The sequence below is a fragment of the Dermacentor silvarum genome, chromosome 10, assembly GCF_013339745.2.
Source record: "Dermacentor silvarum isolate Dsil-2018 chromosome 10, BIME_Dsil_1.4, whole genome shotgun sequence".
Lineage (NCBI taxonomy): Eukaryota > Metazoa > Arthropoda > Arachnida > Ixodida > Ixodidae > Dermacentor > Dermacentor silvarum.
Window position 1 is genome coordinate 78,160,728 of NC_051163.1, and position 18,532 is coordinate 78,179,259.

The 18,532-nt window shown below is 48.5% G+C and overlaps 1 protein-coding gene across 1 annotated transcript in view; it reads left to right on the plus strand.

Annotated features, from left to right (window-relative positions):
- Window positions 1-17,021: 17,021 nt before the first annotated feature.
- Window positions 17,022-18,532, plus strand: part of LOC119466147 (ras-related protein Rab-10-like) — a 35,132-nt gene continuing 33,621 nt past the window's right edge. Inside the window, exon 1 of the mRNA XM_037726641.2 lies at window positions 17,022-17,483. Coding sequence (XP_037582569.1) covers window positions 17,357-17,483 — 127 coding nt within the window. The 5' untranslated portion in view covers window positions 17,022-17,356. The remainder of the gene's footprint in view (window positions 17,484-18,532) is intronic.

Here is an 18,532-nt window from a genome sequence, read left to right on the forward strand (position 1 = left end):
TTGTTGGCAGATTTTGTTGTTTGTTGACAGATTTTGTTGATAAATTAGTTGGCAGAGACTTGACATCTCGCAGCTGTGAGATGTGGAAACATCATATGTTACGGGAACGGATATTTCTGGCTACGTCAGCTGTTGCCCATCCTCCTCTGTTATTTTTATTTATTTTTCATTCACTCCAATGTTGACGCCTCATACTTAATTTTAACCTGAGCAATTTTACAAAAGCTAGTTCTTTTTTTTTCCGAACGGATTTTTTTCTGCGTCTTTGGTAATCGTCATTCCAAAATGGGCTTGCACTTTAGGTGCCAGGAGGTAATTACGTGATAAATCACAGTGCGCTGTGAGCTAATTAACTAGTGTTCACTAATGAACTTTTTATTATCCACTTTTGGGCGCATGTCCCAATTGCGAAATTGAAGCTGAGCAGTAATTGAACTCATAATTCATTTAGTTGACGCTCACCTCGAAACTGGTGCTTTATAGTTAGGACTTCTGGCAGACAGATCTTATATCCCTGATTGAATTCAATGCCACATTCGCAATGCGGGGCCCTAAACGAATTAATTGCAAGCTAAGGATTGTTTTTTGACTGGATATTTGGTCATAGAAATGCCTTCACGTCAGTCACATAAAGCAAGTGACGCGATCCGGCCGTTCGTAGCTGCAGGCAGCATTCAGAAACATCTCCACTGCCTCAGAAAAGCAAGAAGCGTAAACTGCAGAGACAGCTAACGGACTTTTAGACTTGACACTTTTAAGCAAATCTTGTCCATAGTGTGGCAAAGTATAGCGGTTGTCTCCTCTGAAAGTCTATACATGTATAAGGGTTCTAAGCTGGGCTAGTTGGTATACATTGCGGCGAAACAGCGCAGACGACAGGGCAAGTGAAACAGACGACGCATTGTTTCTATTTGTGCTTGAACGAAAAGAACGTGATGTTCAATGTTGCCATTATAGCAATTTTGCCGTTAGATTTAGAGAAATAATTGTCTGTTTAACGACATATTCAATGTGTCGTCTGTTTCACCCTCCTTGTCGTCTGCGCTGTTTCGTCACGATGACAGTCTATATATGAGCATCTCCATTTCGGAAGTCTCTGCAGCCTGCTGCTGTAGCCGGACTAATTTTCATGACTTGACGTTTATATACAGCGATTATGAGGCGAACGAAGTTGACAAGAACGAAAAATCGAGTGCAGATTCCTGAGTTGCGCCGCCCAGATCCTCTGGGCATCAAACGCCATGCGCATCTCACCGTCTCACTAGAAAAACGAGCCTCCGACGTCGTTACATAAGGGCCCCACCCTCGCGCCCTCCAGCGATCTCCCTGGCATTGTGCCACCACCCCCTTAACAAAGCCCCGCCAAGAATCACCACTTTCTCTCCTTCTTCAATGCGCTTTCTTTCTTTCTTTCTTTCTTTCTTTCTTTCTTTCTTTCTTTCTTTCTTTCTTTCTTTCTTTCTTTCTTTCTTTCTTTCTTTCTTTCTTTGTACTACGCAGGGCAGCCTCGCCCTTTCCCTTCTCTTGGCAGCCGACAACGCCGCACATTTCTGGAGTGCTTCGTGGATGACGTGCGCGATTCATCGTGGCCGGGCGACACCCATGAGAGAGAGCGAGCGTCACCGTCACTCCCAATTCGCTCCTTCGAGACACGCAATTCGGAGCGAGAGCGTTGGGAGCCCAAATGGCACAACCGTCGTCGACCTTGCGCTACGCGGAGTGACCTAGAATATACTTGCTCGAACGGACGCGAAAGTAAGCGGAGCTTCTCCTCCGCTGGGGTGTTATTCGTGCCGCCAGAGCGAAGGCCGAGGTCAGAGGAGAGTGTCGGTGCCAGACCTCGATCGTCTCGAACCGCCGCCCGACGACGACGTCCTGCTGGCTGCAGTCGTCCGAGGCGCCCCGCGACGCCGTAACCGATTCCCAACAGAGTCGGGCTGTCTTAGCTATACCGCTTTGGTTCTTAGTGGTCTTCACAGCTAGTGCACCAACATTGCGTGACACAGCTTCGCTGTGTGTCGCGCACTCGAGGTTTAGTGTCACTTTTACGAAGGCCGCACGTGCTTATACTGCTTCCCTATCGGCGCGATGGGTAGTGCCTCGATCAGCGTTCGTGACGGCAACTTGACCATAGAACGTATCCGCGTCTGCATGCAGCCCTTCTATTGGCAATGGAAGACAGACACTGCATGCCGCTTTAATTAAGTGGACTAGACGACAGATGATAGATAGATAGATAGATAGATAGATAGATAGATAGATAGATAGATAGATAGATAGATAGATAGATAGATAGATAGATAGATAGATAGATAGATAGATAGAAACTTTATTGGTGAACAAGGAAAGAGGGTCTGGGGAGTAGATGGTCGGAGTCCTCTAGTCCAGGGTCCCGCTGGCTTTAGCCGCCCGCCAGACCTGATCCATAAGTCCGGGTTTAGGATTTTCTTTATGCTTAACTGTGTGTTAAGTGTCTGTGGCTTTTGTGTGCAGCCCTATGATGCGCGATGTAAAGTGGGGCTACCCTCGCACCACGCGCATTTTTTTCATTTATTCATTCATTCTTTATTTACAACATACTGTACAAAATACAAAAGCATTACTGGACCCATAGCCATTGGCTAGTGCCGGGTCCACAGACAACTTAGGGTATAAAACGCAGCACGCGAGCAAACAGAAACAGCAGACATAATACATAATAATAATATTAACATACATAACTCATACACTAAGGCAATATAATTTCAGTGTTCTTTTATCCTTCACGCACGCGAGCAAACAAAACAAATACATAACAATGAAATTGACATGCACAACTTAAGCAATTGACATGCACAACTTAGGCAGGAACGTAAATATAAAGAAATGTACTTATATCAACAGAATTTTCCAAAAAAGTATTTTCTCACAGCAGACCTGAAGTTACGGGCTTCTTTTATATGTATTGGCAGAGAGTTCCAAATAAGTGCGCCGTTAAATTTCACGAGCCTTTTCCTGTACAAATTATGACATGAAGGCAGATTAAAACACTTATTAGTTGCAGCTCTTGTATTTCGTAGCGGGATTTTAAACAGTGTAATTGGAAGTAGATCATTGGTTTCGATAATACTATGAATGACCTCAGCAATTTTCAATTCATACAATGCATGCACTGGCAACACATGCAATGAGCTATACAAGTACGTACTGGATTGTGTACACCTAGAATAAGTGATAATTCTTAATGCGCGTTTTTGCAGACGGAATACAGGATCAAGGTAAGTTATAAAAGTGTTTCCCCATGAATCAATACAATAAGATATGTGACTCTGAATGAAGGAAAAGTACAGAATGCGTAGGACAGGATATTGGAAACATTCACGAGCCAAATGCAATACTTCAACTCCGGAATATCGGCAAGAGGAAGTATACCGCTCGTTAGAGCTATAGAGTGAACAAAGAGAGTACGTACAGTGACGCTTCCTGGCATAGTCAGTTTCTTACACGTTATCTACACACAATTACCTCGAACTCACACACAAACTTGGGTAGCAAACCGGACGTGCGTCTGGTTGACCTCCCTGCCTTTCCTTTCTTCTTTTTCCTCTCCTCCTCCTCCACACACAAACTTACGCCCACTATGACGCCCACCTATCAAGAATAAGTGAATGGTCGCACTATTGAATCAATGCGCCGAGACATGGGTGACGGACTACATCGGCAGCACACGAATATTCGAAGCTGAACATTTCGTGATGTTAGACAGAGTAAGCGAGTGACTAGCGATAATAAGTCCTTTGCTGCAAGTTTTTGCAAAGTACATAGCGTCAACGTTCCAAGCCTTGTGCGCTGCAAGGGCCCACAACTGAGCACACACGCGAGCGTGAAATTCTCGTACTTGTCCCTCGTATCCATTCTGCAACTATATACACCGACTGCCGGTGACGCTTAGCTATATACGCGGGCAAGCCGGAATACGCGAGATGCAAGAACCATGCGGGGTCAACCGCATAAGGGGGCGCAAGAGAGTCGAGTGTCCCCACTGCGCGAGCCAATTGCAGGCAGCATTTTTGCAAGGCTATAGATCCGCCTGCAGCTAGCATTTAACACCTCATCCTCTCCAACAGAATTATATGAAGAGTGACCGCGCTACTCCGTGAACCAAAATAGTGAGAAAATCGGATCGAATGTGCGCTCCCGTTTGGAACCAGCGATCAACTGTTAATTCGCATGCAGAGTAGAACGTAATATAGAGTCACTGTATATCTCCCAAGCGGAGCACATACGGTAACTCTAGGGCGTAAAACGGCAACGGCGCGCAGAAGCGAAGGTGGAGAAAAAAGAAAGCTGCAGTTGCCGGGAAGCCTGACAAGCATTCAGGAATCTTTGAATGCTATCGCGTTCCACTCTTAAAGGCGAAGCTTAAGCGTTCCCCAAATGTTTTTTTTTGTCAAATAATGTCGTAAGAGTGTACATTGCTAACGGGGCGTGTACAGTGTAAATCAAACTTACCTGGATCGAGTGTGTCGAGTGGCCGATTTGTTCGCCATCGCTCACGAGGAAATGTACAGGGCCGGTATTTTATAGCGACGCGTTATGCTTTATTCTATACTAATTTTATCATCCACCGCTCACGGCTCGCTGATTCCGTTGATAACGTGAGTGGACCGTGGCTCTGACCACTGACCAAGCGCGATAAACCATTAGCATCCGAAAGGCATTGCTACAAAATACCGGCCCTCGCTGACGCCACGATAAGTCCACGCATGGTGGTCGTAGCTTATGCGCGCTCCATGCGCTCATAAGCAACAGATTTCGAATCCATGCTGCCCATGCAATGTGCTACCTCTAGGTGGCGCTGGCGCAGTCCGCAACCTAAAGCGAATTTACGACAGCCTGCCATTCTTCAAATCTCCTAAAGTGGCAAGTACAATTCACTGTACTGTACTGTACTTTACTGTGTGTGTGTGTGTGTGTGTGTGTGTGTGTGTGCGTGTGTGTGTGCGTGTGCGTGTGCGTGTGTGTGTGTGTGTGTGTGTGTGTGTGTGTGTGTGTGTGGTGTGTGTGTGTGTGTGTGTGTGTGTGTGTGTGTGTGTGTGTGTGTGTGTGTGTGTGTGTGTGTGTGTGTGTGTGTGTGTGTGTCCGGGACGGATAATCGAAGAGGCCCATTGATTATGTGGCAACGTGTACGTGATACATATGTGCCGCTCTTCAACGAACCTCTTTGGTGCCAACTTAATTGGGTCACTGAGTGCGTTTCGCTCATTGTGCGGCAAGCGAGGGAGCAATTCTCAGTGTTGGCAGGCACTGGCGCGCCACGATTATCGTCTCAGAGGCCACACGCGGACTTCTCGGCAGCGCGTGTTTGTGAAGAAGCCCGAGAGGAGGAGCCCGGCTGCCGCATGACGCGTTCCTCAGCGTTCGCACGCTCCGGCGCGCCATGCATTTCGGAGGCCACGCGCAGGCTTCGTGGTGGCGCCGCGAGATGGCGCCGCTAGATGGGTTCTGCCGAATTTTTAAAAATACGATTTAATTGATGCGATGATGCTTTCTTCACTATTCGCTATTTTAGCATGACGGACACTTAATGGTGAAGTAGGCATCACAGTCCATTCGCCGATTAACCGAGATTGGCTAATTAACATATTGTTTACCGGTTTATTTTACGAAGATCGTCCACGTGACGCTTACGCCTCGTTTTGTTTCTCCATACGTCAACGGGCTGACCGCCTGTGCTTGCCTATTATCATCTTACCGCAAGAAGATGATGTCTCGGCCACCTATCATCTCTTGCAGTACCAACGCGCGAAGGCGGATGCGTCGGCAGAGCATCGCAGTGAGCTGCTCGACGCCATGACGCTCGTTGAGATAACGTGGTCGGTGCTTCCAGCGTTGTTATCGGAGCGATAAGAGGTACATTTTTGTCGATAAATATCTCAACAACCAATGGCGCTTTTAAAACCGTCTAATTTGCTTTAGCCTCCTGCGGTGTTCTCTTCCAACACTGCCATTGCAAAGTGGGAATTAAACCAGCAATCATAAAGTTAATTAACCAATCTTTATTAACTAGCGAACGGCGGGACTGCGACGGCTATTCGACCTTCTACTGTCCGCCATGATGAAAGAACCAATAGGGAAGAAAGCATCATCGCCCCATCGGTAGATCCATTAAAAAAAAACCTGTTTTCATTAAAGTAGATCACACGGCATATGGCTCCGGACAACTGCGATAGCGTCTGCCTGCCGCTATAACTCATGTGACATCGATGACTTAAACATTTAGAACTGATCCAAAACTTCGACCATTCAAGCATCAAAAGATTAGTTTGGCTTGCCGGTTCTCGCCACTTGAACGACACGTGAAATCAGTAGGGTAAAAAATCACCCAATACAGAGCCGCCGTGTGAAAGTTGAGGCAACCGAAAAAAAAAAACATTCAGAAGTTTTATCTTTTATTATTTCTTGAGAACCGAATATTCTTCCCCTCATCCATCCAAGCTTTGCCGGTATATTATTCCTACTGCTGGTCACGCATATAATGAACAAAGGATACAGGAAAGATATATCCAAGCCGGTTTCTCAAGACATCAGAGCTCCTTGCTCGAACGTCGATGAGTCACCTCACCATCGTTATGTTCACTTAGGCGACAATAAAGCGAAGCCAGAGCGCATGGGAATAAAGAGACACGAGCGCAACTTAGACCGGACGAGACGAGCACAGCATTTACTTGCATGGTGAAAAAAAAAAAAAAAAGAAGCCCGCAAGAGATACATGTCGTGCGGAAGGAATGATTCTGCGCTGAATACCTATACATGAATGTGATGCAACACTCTTTACGCCGATGCGGATATCAACGCTGTATGTCTCACGTCTTGGTCGACGCAGGGGCATTGGTGAGTATCATCAGTGAGGCTATGGCATAAAATTGCCAAGCCTGCTAAGATAAAGTTGCTCAGTGCAGTTGCTATGATATAGTTGTCATGACGGAAACAGAAGTGAGGTTGTAACGATGGACACAGAACAGTGGCGTAGCAAACGGGAAGTATTTCTGTGTTCATATGCAGTTAGCCCCACCATCTCTACCGCTCCGTCCCTGGTCAAATTCAAATGCGTCAACAACCCCCCCCCCCCCCCCCCCCCTGCTCCCCAACAAAACCCAAACCCCAAACCCCCCCAACAAAACCATTGCCCCTGCTCACGTACATGAGTTGCAAAACAACCTCAAACATTTACAAGCAAACCACGTAATTGGTACTGACGCCTCGTTATGCGAGGAGTAGGCTGATGTGGGCAGTTGCCCTCCTTCACTTTGCTATGTTTTTTATTTCACTTTCTGGAATTCACGCTCATTTTGCAATAGCTGAGTTATGGGTGACTTTCCTTGAGCTAAGCAAACTGCCCTCGAAGAACAGAAGACTTTATTGTTACATACTCACTCTGTATTTTCCTCTTTCGACAGCCACTAATACAACTTTTTAATGGTGCACTCATGCCACATTAAAAGTGATTCACACCCCTAGATGCACACTCTTAAAAAAGTTTGCACCCTCTGGGGCTTATCTTGTCCCCCAACAAAAGTTGATAGTCACTTTAGCATACGCTAAAGGGGATAAAGGCCGAAAGTCTGCGCGCTCACGAGACATTCATTAAATTACTCTGACATTCTCATTCGAATGCGTTGTTACTTCCTATTACTTGCTCTCTCTTTACTTGTTCTGTTTTTCGGTCGCCTAGACATCGCCACTGGTTCTGGTTGGTTAATGGCACGTTATAAAGGTCGTGGCTCTCTCTTTCTTCTTCGTTCGTCTACTTTCTTGTAGCGCAGACAGAATGAGAGGGACACGGAAAGGCACATTAGACAAACACACAGCACTATAGCTTTCATTAACATATTTGTTTCTGGTTCTCGCAGGCGTACTTATACTCATCAAAACGCGTACGCGTCATAATACACGTGTAAATTGCTCGGAAAATATTGTCACAGTGCGTAAGGTGGAAAGAAGAGGACATGGTTGGTTCCCTGGGAGACGACAAAGAAGATTCTGGGTTTTCGCTTCTCTGCGTAGCCATTAAAACCCGTCTGTAAAACCAGTACGTTTCTTCCTTCCCGTAACATTATTGGTGGAGGTGCGGGGTACTCACTTGCGCAAGACGGAGCTCCGCAGCGGACGTAACCTGGCTGCCATGTCATCCGAAGGGGAGACTTCAACCGCGGCCCCGTCGACGCCACCGACGGTCATCCTAACCCAGCCCCGCGACCCTGGCATGTTTTCTGGGATTGACAACGTTGACGTCGATGACTGGTTGGCAAATTACGAACGGGTCTGCGCCAGCAACAGGTGGGATAACACGCTTATGCTGGCCAACGTAATATACTACCTCAAAAAAACGGCACGAGTCTGGTTCGAGACACATGAAGAAGAGATTACCAGTTGGGAGCAATGCAAACAGAAGCTTCGTGATTTGTTCGGCAAGCCCATCGGCCGCCAACGTGCTGCTCAGAAGGACCTTGGGACCCGTGCACAGACGTCCACTGAATCTTACGTGGCGTACATCCAGGACGTTTTGGCTCTTTGCCGCAAGGTGGATAAGAACATGACAGAGGCAGACAAGGTCAGTCACGTTTTAAAAGGCATAGCGGACGACGCGTTTAACCTTCTCGTGTATAAGAATATCAACACAGTCAATGAGATCATTAACGAATGTCGCCGCTTTGAAGAAGCGAAAAGTCGCCGCATAGTTCAGCAGTTCACGCGCCTACCCAACACCGCTGCTTCATCGACGTGTGAAGACCTTTGTCTTCCGCGTGAGCCCACTCCCTCCGAGAACGTCGTACGTATAGTCCGGCGAGAAATTGAAGCAGCGTCTCCTGCCACACAAGTGACGCAGTGCTTTGACGATTCCCGGCCGCTCGTGTCCCTCATTCAATCGGTCGTTCGCCAAGAACTTTCCAATGTGGGTCTGCAATCCATCTGCTCCGCCAACCGTCCTGACTTCGCTTCGTCTGCTGCCTCTGCCCCTGTTTACCGGAACCAGAGCGGTCCTTACCCGAGCTATCGCAACCCGGCCGAATGGCGCACACATGATGACCGACCCATCTGCTTCTATTGTGGACGTGTGGGCCACATCTCTCGCCATTGCCGAAGTTCCTGGCCGGCCCTCTCTCGACCAAGCTTTCCCGCCTACCGCCGCTCCCCACTGAATCCTCGCCCGCCTGCGCCCCCCACCGAGTTCGAAGATGCACCTGACAACGCCCGAGTCACTGCGACTAACCGCTCATCATCACCGCACAGTAGCCGCTCCCGTTCACCCCAGCTGCGTCGTTCCCCGTCCCCTGCTTACCGTCGCCGCTCTCCGACGGGAAACTGACTGGGGCAGCTCCGGGAGGTGACGCTGCTCTAGCACCCCGGCCTGAAATTCCTCTGTTGACCCTGCCTACTGATCGGAACCTTTTGGACGTGGATGTGGATGGTTTGCCTGTTACAGCACTCATCGACACTGGAGCGCAAGTTTCCATCATGAGTGCTGACCTTCGAACGCGCCTGAAGAAAGTCCTTACTCCTGCTCCGACTCGACTGCTACAGGTCGCCGACGGTGGAACTCCGGCTGTGCTCGGAATGTGTGCTGCACGTGTCAGTGTCGCCGGACGCCACACGTCCGTTTTGTTTAGTGTGCTCGAACGCTGCCCCCACGATGTGATCCTCGGCCTCGACTTTTTGACCACCCATTCTGCTCTGATTGACTGTTCAGCCGGTGTTGTCCAACTTGACCTACCCCTTTCCATTGACCTTCCTGCTCAAGCCCCAACTCAGCTTTGTTCTGCGGATTTTATTCGTCTTCTTCCTCAAGCAGCAACCTGCATCACCGTTTTCGCCTCTCCACCTGTTCCAGACGGAGACTATGTCCTCACTTCCGCGACTTCAGTCCTGCTTTCCCACAATGTCTCCTTCCCACACACCGTCATTTCTGTAGCGGCCAATCAGACCTGTCTTCCCATCCTCAATTTCGGCCAGTGCCCTCAGGTACTTCCTCGAGGGATGTCACTTGCCACGTTGTCACCGTCCCGCGAGTGCTATATTTCAGCACTATCTCTTGCGACATCTTCGACCAGTGCTCGTTCTGCGCCTTCTGCATCTGCCCCGGCCGACGACATTGCAAAGATGATTGCGCCGGACCTCGACCCCCAATCCGCCGCAGAGCTCCATGACCTCCTCGAGTCCTTCGCCGACATTTTCGACCTGAACGATCGCTCTTTGGGTCAAACTACGGTTGTGAAGCATCGTATAAATACCGGCGATGCGGCACCTGTTCGCCGACGCCCATACCGGGTGTCGCCCTCTGAGCGACAAGTTATCCAGAGCGAAGTTGACAAAATGCTTGCCAAAGGGATTATTGAACACTCTTCCAGTCCGTGGGCTTCCCCTGTTGTGCTCGTCAAAAAGAAGGACAACAGCTGGCGATTCTGCGTGGACTATCGTCATCTAAACCAGATCACCAAGAAAGATGTCTACCCGCTTCCACGGATCGACGATGCTCTGGACTGTCTTCACGGTGCCACTTATTTTTCATCAATAGACCTTCGCTCCGGATATTGGCAAATTGCCGTGGATGAAATGGACCGTGAGAAGACCGCATTCGTTACACCTGACGGCCTCTATCAGTTTAGGGTAATGCCTTTCGGCTTGTGCAATGCCCCGGCGACCTTTGAACGTATGATGGACATGCTCTTGCGTGGATTGAAATGGTCCATCTGCTTGTGTTACTTGGATGACGTCATCGTATTCTCTCCAACTTTTGCGGCCCATCTTGAACGACTTTCATCTGTGCTTTCCGTTTTTCGCGCCGCTGGCCTGCAGCTCAACTCGTCCAAGTGCCACTTCGGTCACCGCCAAATAACCATGCTCGGACATCTCGTCGATTCGTCAGGCATTCGCCCCGATCCCGCTAAAGTTCGTGCAGTGCAGAATTTCCCTGTACCGACCTCTGCCAAAGATGTTCGCAGCTTTATCGGTCTTTGTTCTTACTTCCGTCGGTTTGTGCAAAATTTCGCGCATGTTGCTCGTCCCCTGACTGACCTCCTCAAGAAAGATGTTCCTTTCTGCTGGGGCTCTGAACAAGCGACTTCTTTCTCGCGCCTCATCACGCTACTCACCACACCACCTGTTCTCGCCCATTTTGACGCTTCTGCTCCGACAGAAATTCGCACTGACGCCAGTGGATACGGCATCGGCGCAATTTTAGCCCAACGCCAACGTGGGCACAACCGCGTTATCGCCTACGCCAGCCGCCTTCTCTCCCCGTCTGAGCGCAATTATTCGATTACTGAGCGGGAATGTCTCGCCCTCGTTTGGGCTGTGGGCAAGTTCCGACCTTACATATATGGTCGACCATTTACGGTTATAACCGATCACCACGCCCTTTGTTGGCTTTCTTCCCTCAAGGATCCCACCGGACGCCTCGGTCGCTGGGCCCTACGCCTTCAGGAATACACATACACTGTAGTCTACAAGTCGGGTCGTTTACATCAGGACGCCAACTGCCTGTCTCGTCACCCCGTCGATGCACCGAACGATTTAGTGGATGCCGCACCGATCTGCGTCCTCTCGCTTTCCGCCTTGAAAGACATAGGGGCTGAACAGCGACGCGATGAATCGTTACGGCAGCTTATCGAACGCCTGCTCTCTGACCCGTCTGACCCATCCCTTCACATGTTCGTACTACAAAATGACACCCTGTATCGCCGCAACATGCACCCAGACGGGCCCGAGCTGCTAATCGTCATTCCGTCTCATCTTCAGCAGACTGTACTCCAGCAACTGCACGACGTTCCCACTGCTGGACACCTTGGCGTCTCTCGGACCTATGACCGAATTCGGCGACGATTTTTCTGGCCCCGTCTCAACCGCTCCGTCCGTCGCTATGTCGCCGCGTGTGAGTCGTGTCAACGCCGAAAACGACCTGCTGTACATCCCGCTGGTCTGCTGCAGCCTCTGGATATACCGACCGACCCTTTTTTTCGCGTTGGCGTTGTTCTTCTCGGACCATTCCCTATATCAAACGACGGAAATAAGTGGATTGCCGTCGCTACGGACTATACCACCCGCTATGCCATTACAAGAGCCCTTCCCACCAGTTGCGCTACAGACGTCGCTGACTTCTTGCTTCACGACGTTATCTTACACCACGGCGCACCTCGTCAACTTCTCACCGATCGCGGGCGATACTTTCTTGCCAAAGTCATCGACGACTTACTTCGATCCTGTGCTACTAAACACAAGCTTACTACAGCCTACCATCCTCAAACTAACGGTCTTACTGAACGCCTGAACCGGACAATAACTGACATGCTCGCGATGTATGTTTCCTCCGATCATCGCGACTGGGACACTGCTTTACCATTTGTCACGTTTGCGTACAATTCCTCGCGCCACGACACAGCTGGTTATTCGCCCTTTTACCTTCTATATGGCCGTGAACCGACCTTGCCTTTCGAGACTCTTCTTTCGACCACACTCGACTCGCCGACGGAGTACGCTCGTGATGTCATAACCACAGCGACCCAGGCACGCCAGATTGCCCGTCTTCGTCTCTCTGCTTCCCAAACACGTCAGAAGTGCCGTTACGATCAGCGCCACCGCGATGTCGAATACGAACCAGGTGCTCTTGTGCTAGTTTGGTCTCCATCTCGACGTGTCGGTCTTTCGGAGAAACTCCTTTCGCGATACTACGGCCCTTATCGCATCCTCCGCCAGGTGACGCCTGTCACATATGAAGTGTCTCCACTGGATGCTACCGTGCCTTCACCTCTATCTGACGTCGTCCACGTCAGCCGCCTCAAACCGTTCCTTTCTGGAACCAGTGAGTCGCACCAGTAAGGTGCTTCTTCTGACGGGGGTAATGTCACAGTGCGTAAGGTGGAAAGAAGAGGACATGGTTGGTGCCCTGGGAGACGACAAAGAAGATTCTGGGTTTTCGCTTCTCTGCGTAGCCATTAAAACCCGTCTGTAAAACCAGTACGTTTCTTCCTTCCCGTAACAATATGAACAAAACCGGGGAAAACCACACGTAGACACTTTTGTGGACACACTGATTATTTAGATGGGTGTCCGTTCAACGCGAACAGAGGTGATCGAGCTTCCTTTTTGATAGAGAAATTGATGGCTTACTGACGTATGCGTCACCAAATGTGGCTATGTTCGTAGCTTCCATAGTCATTTCGAACTTGCTTCTACTCACGATAACAGTTTCTTTAATGTTTCTAAGACGTTACCTGAGACGTCACTTGAAGTTGGACTGCCAAGCACGAGGTCGCGGGATCGAATCGCGGCCACGGCGGCCGCATTTCGATGGGGGCGAAATGCAGAAAACACCCGTGTACTTAGATTTAGGTGCACGTTAAAGAAACCCAGGTGGTCAAAATTAATCCTGAGTCCCTCACTACGGCGTGCCTCATAATCAGATGGTGGTTTCGGCACGTAAAAACCCCGGGATTTAATTGAGACGGCACTTGAATTTTGGTGCCATATAGCGCCGGATGGTCGTAAGATTTTTCGACCCATGAGCCATCTAAAACTCAGCGCTCGCTATTTTCCTGTCGAAAATGCTACGTCACGCTGATAACGCGCATGCCGTTGGTGACTCGGAAGTAGTAGTAGTAGTAGTAGTAGTAGTAGTAGTAGTAGTAGTAGTAGTAGTAGTAGTAGTAGTAGTAGTAGTAGTAGTAGTAGTAGTAGTAGTAGTAGTAGTAGTAGCAGCGTTAAAGAAAGGAACGGTGGGCAAGACAGATGCTGATTATCGTTGTGGGACAAAATAAGCCCCAAATGCTGCAAACTTTTTTTAATGGTGCATCATGCCACACAAAACGCCCTTGACACACTATTAGATTGACACTTTTTAAACAAAGAGTGTAAGTCTGACGAAAACACCCATGCTGCACCCTTAGACTATTTCCAGGGTGCACGAAGGGCGTGTTTTGGTAGGTTATGCCTTACAGGGGTGTAAGAATGCACTGGTGTTTTATTTTGGTAATGCAGTAACACTGGGGGGGGGGGGGGGGGGGGGGGGGATGGTCATCGACGATGTTACATTGTACTGCAATGCAAACAATGATGTCATGACGACGTTACATTATTTATCTGAGACTCTCGATCTCTATCTTTATATCAGCTTAACGGTTATATGTCGTTCACACATACGCGACGGTTCGCACAATAGCTTTCCGAAATGTGCGCAGATAACCGGTGTTTGCGCAAAGCCCAGATGCGCTCATCGTTCCCATCGGTACCCTGTAAACTACGGCTATAAATATTGATTGCTAAGATGTTATGACGTGCAGCTGTAATGGTTGCGGCGCTTGTTGTCATGTGCCACGTAGTGTGCGATGTTATATAGTGATGATTTCATGCTCAGCACCTTGGCGTCGATGCAGATTTCGACTGAAAGTATTTTGCTGTTCATTTTGTACATTTAGCGAATGTTCGGTCAGATATTTTATTAGAAGGGAGAGAAAGACTACTCTGCAACTGTAATTATCCCTTCTCCAGAGGGGTAACGTCATAATTACACCTATCGTAATCTGACGTCACCAGGGTGTAATGCTGCGAAGTCTGACTGCGACTAGGGTGTTTCTGCACAGTAACTTCCATTTCTGGGTGGTTTTAAGGGTACAGAAAGACAAACACCCATAGGGGACTAATTCGATGTGCGCTGGTTAAATCTCGCGAACTTACGCATACTTGTTTGTTTGAGAATACCTGTCACCGCGAATAATACTTAAATGAACTCAAAAGTTACACAGGGTCACTCAGTGGACCTGTGATTTCTGTTTTGCCAGATACAGGTTACGTCAGTTATCACATAGTAATGCGATCAAATTATTGCTGTCGAGTTTTATTCACGTTATTACGATTGTCCACCCGTTAAGTTAACGGGGGGGAGGACATTAGCGGCGCGCGAGCTCGCATCTATTTCATATTTCGCGGGCTTTGTTTTTTTTTGTTTTTTTTTAGAAAAAACAACCAGGCACGCTTCAGCACGAAGTAAATGCTTGATTCGGAGCTTTTTTGACGTGCCCTACAACTTTGTAATTTACGTGTTTGCGATTCAAGCAATAATTAAAGAGGTCATTAATCAAAAGCAATTAATTAATTAATATTTCGTGATGAAAAAATACCGGCTGTAAGTACACATGACTCGCTACTATGCAGTCGGTACGATTTACCTAGAGCTCTTGGTCTTTTTTGCAATCTTCGTCTAAGTTAACTGAGACACCCGGTGTTTATATATATATATATATATATATATATATATATATATATATATATATATATATATATATATATACAGGGTGTTTCAGCGAACACTTTCAAAATTCTTAAAGCTTGCCTGTGGCAGATAGCACCATTCTAGTTCATGAGCTGGTCTACTCGAAGAGGCGGACATTACGTGCACAAGTAATTAAAATGCATAATCGACTAATTAACAAAACACCACTAATTACGTTTTAACTAATTACCTGACGGCCCATATTGTAATTTACAAACTGTAGCCGTAGAGTTCGCGAGGCCGATTCGCTTGGAACGAATTCTCGGGATAACACCAGTTTCGAGATATTAATTCCCGAAATTTGCGGCGAAATGCATTGGCGTTCCAGTTAATTAGTTTGTTAACAAAACGTCGCTTTATGCATTGAAGCACAAAATTAACTGTAACGCCAATGCATTTCTCCGCAAAGTTCGGGAATTAATATCTCCAAAGTGGTGTCATCTCGATAATTAATTCAAAGTGGATACGCCTTGCGAACTCCACGACTACAATTCTTAAATTGCAATATGGGCCCTCAGTTAATTAGTTAAAAACTTAATTTGTAAATTTTTGTTGATTAGTCGAATATGCATTTCAATTTTTTGTGCAAGTAATGTCCGCCTCATCGAGAAGACCAGCTCATTAACTAGAATTAGGCTATCTGCCACAGGCAAACCTAAATGAAGTTGGGCGTTTGAAAAGTTTCTGGGGAACATTAATAAAGCACTTAATTATATCATTATATTACAGCATAGTTAATGCATGGCTAACAATTACTTCAATTTTCTGACAAGAAAAAAAAAAAAAAAAACAACAACAAAACAAATTCAGTGGCCGTCCAGCGGTAAATGCGTGATCTATTACGTCACACCATATTGAGCTCCCGGATTCACGATTTCAACCAGTCTTTCTCTCTCTCTATTTTTGTTATACTTAAAGTTTGCTGACGCGAAAAACACCAGGAATTGCGGTACTATGTTAACCTGCCGATACGCAAGCAGACCTCACTCAGATAGATACCCATGTTGCATACGCAAGGAGGTTTGCTATACACGCTCCTTACACGGAGGGGCAGCCTTCCGCGCCGCGATTGTAGGCGTCCGACACGCATGGCGTCATGACGAAAATATTTTCGTACGAGTTAGATGTACATGAAGGCGGCTGGCTCTGCCACATCGTCTTCGAGTCGTGCGCAGCGCGGAGCAAGGACCCGTGACGAACACGATAAACGGAGAGCGTTGTCACATCTTGTGCGCGCGGTCTTGGCGCGTTCCGAAACTGACATTGCGCACTCGTTTGTGCAGAGCAATAACTCGAGTCGTTGCGCGTTGGCAGTCGTGGGAGTATGCAAACACACTCATAAAAGAGAGCGCTAGCCAAACGATCAGGAAAACTGTAGGCGACGTCGTAAACGGCGTTAGCAGATTCGCCGAAAACGAACACGCGACGACATCGACCGGATCCGACCAACAGTCGCGTGCGTTGCACTCTTAACACAAAACAATGATCTCGAACGCACCGAATGCATTCGATTTAGCCACGGCACCGGTAGATTCAAACGGCAACCGAATGCGTTTTGATGTTTTCGATTGCGCAGTAGATGACGTCGCCTTTATCTCTGACGCGTCAGCCTCGAGTTGCTGCGTAGCATATGGGAAAATAAAATGGAACCGAAAATAAGAAACGCGGCGCTCGAGAAAACGCCCCAGCTCCAGCGGATATCCGCTCCACGCGGCGCCGTGCGTGACGTCACTGGACATTAGCAGCGGTAGACTCCGTGCGCAAGTGAGCGAGCGCTTGCTTGGTTAGGCCTGGAAAAAAAAGGAGGGCTGTTGAACAGTGGAACGCCGATGACTCGCTTGTGGCGTTAATCGCGGGTGTGCCGATCCTCGAGTGTGCAACAACTGCCCCTCAACGGTGCCTCGGCCGGCAACGACGCCACCGCTCCTTGGAGATAAGCCAGCCGTGTCGTCCGCTGTGCCGACGTGATCGCCCTGCGTCTGAGCTGCCGTTGAGGCGTTTTCCGTGCCCCGAGTCGGCCATTGCGAGGGAGCGGGGGGTAAGTTTGGCGTTATGGCCAAGAAAACCTACGACCTACTCTTCAAGCTGCTCCTCATCGGCGACTCCGGAGTCGGAAAGACGTGCATACTCTTTAGGTTCTCCGACGACGCCTTTCACACGACGTTCATCTCCACCATAGGTGAGCTTTTTTTTCTACCTTTTTTTTTTTTTTTTCTTCCTTGTGCCTCGCGTTCTTTCCTCTCCCCTCAGTCGCGTCGCCGATGTCTTCGGAATCGGACCGGGGGGTAACACCCAAGAGCCTTTTTTGTGTGTGTGCGCTTGTTTATTCGTTCGTCGCTGTCGGTCGCGGCCGCGCGATAGCGATTACCCCTCCTTCTAAACGAGCGCGTCCCTTGCCGACGGTACTGCCGGCGACAAACGAGCCGCTCCCGTGAGCGATTTCCAAAACGACCTTCCGTCAAGGTCCGCTCACACGTAACAAACCGATCGGAAGCCGGCGGCTAACCGTTTCACCTTTCGCGCTCAGGGCATCGGTAAATAAACAACAAACAAACGCTGAGCGCAGGCGAATATGGAACACGTCCATCGGGATATGCTCATAGAAATGTATTTGCCTCTGCGACGGGGGAAGAGATGATGGTCTTGTTCGAGAAGAGCTAAACTGGGGGAGGCGACAACAACATCGGTTCCTTTGAGAGGCCTCTTTTGTGCCTCGCTCGAGATAGAACCCGTCCACTTCAGGTTTGCTGACGAGGCGTCCACAAGTTGCTTCGAATGCGCGCTGATGGGAGTGGTTGGTTACCTTGCTTGAGCGAACCGACTCGGCTGATTGGCGAACGTTCGACCATGCGTCTAGGGACAGTCGGACGGCGTGAAAAGAGCGGCGACGCTTTCGCGGCACCCTTATTCATCTCGGCCACTGCCTTCCTGTCCGATTTCTGACTCATTTTTTTTTTTCTTCGTATACTATTTCGCGCCGGCGCGGGGTTAAAGAACTCCAGGGGGGTGGGGCGTCTGACTACCTGTCTGTCGACGCGGTGCGCTGACGTGTTGGGGTCGTTTGAGCGCTCGTTAGAGGCGACCTTTTAGTGGGGCACAATTTTATAGGGATCAGTCACGGTATTTTCTAAAGCAAGTTCAAGGATCTTTAGCTCTAAGCATCAATGCTTTGGGCTGAGTGTATTTTTTTTTTATTTTAAAGGTTATGCTAAACCTTTCGAGTAGAGC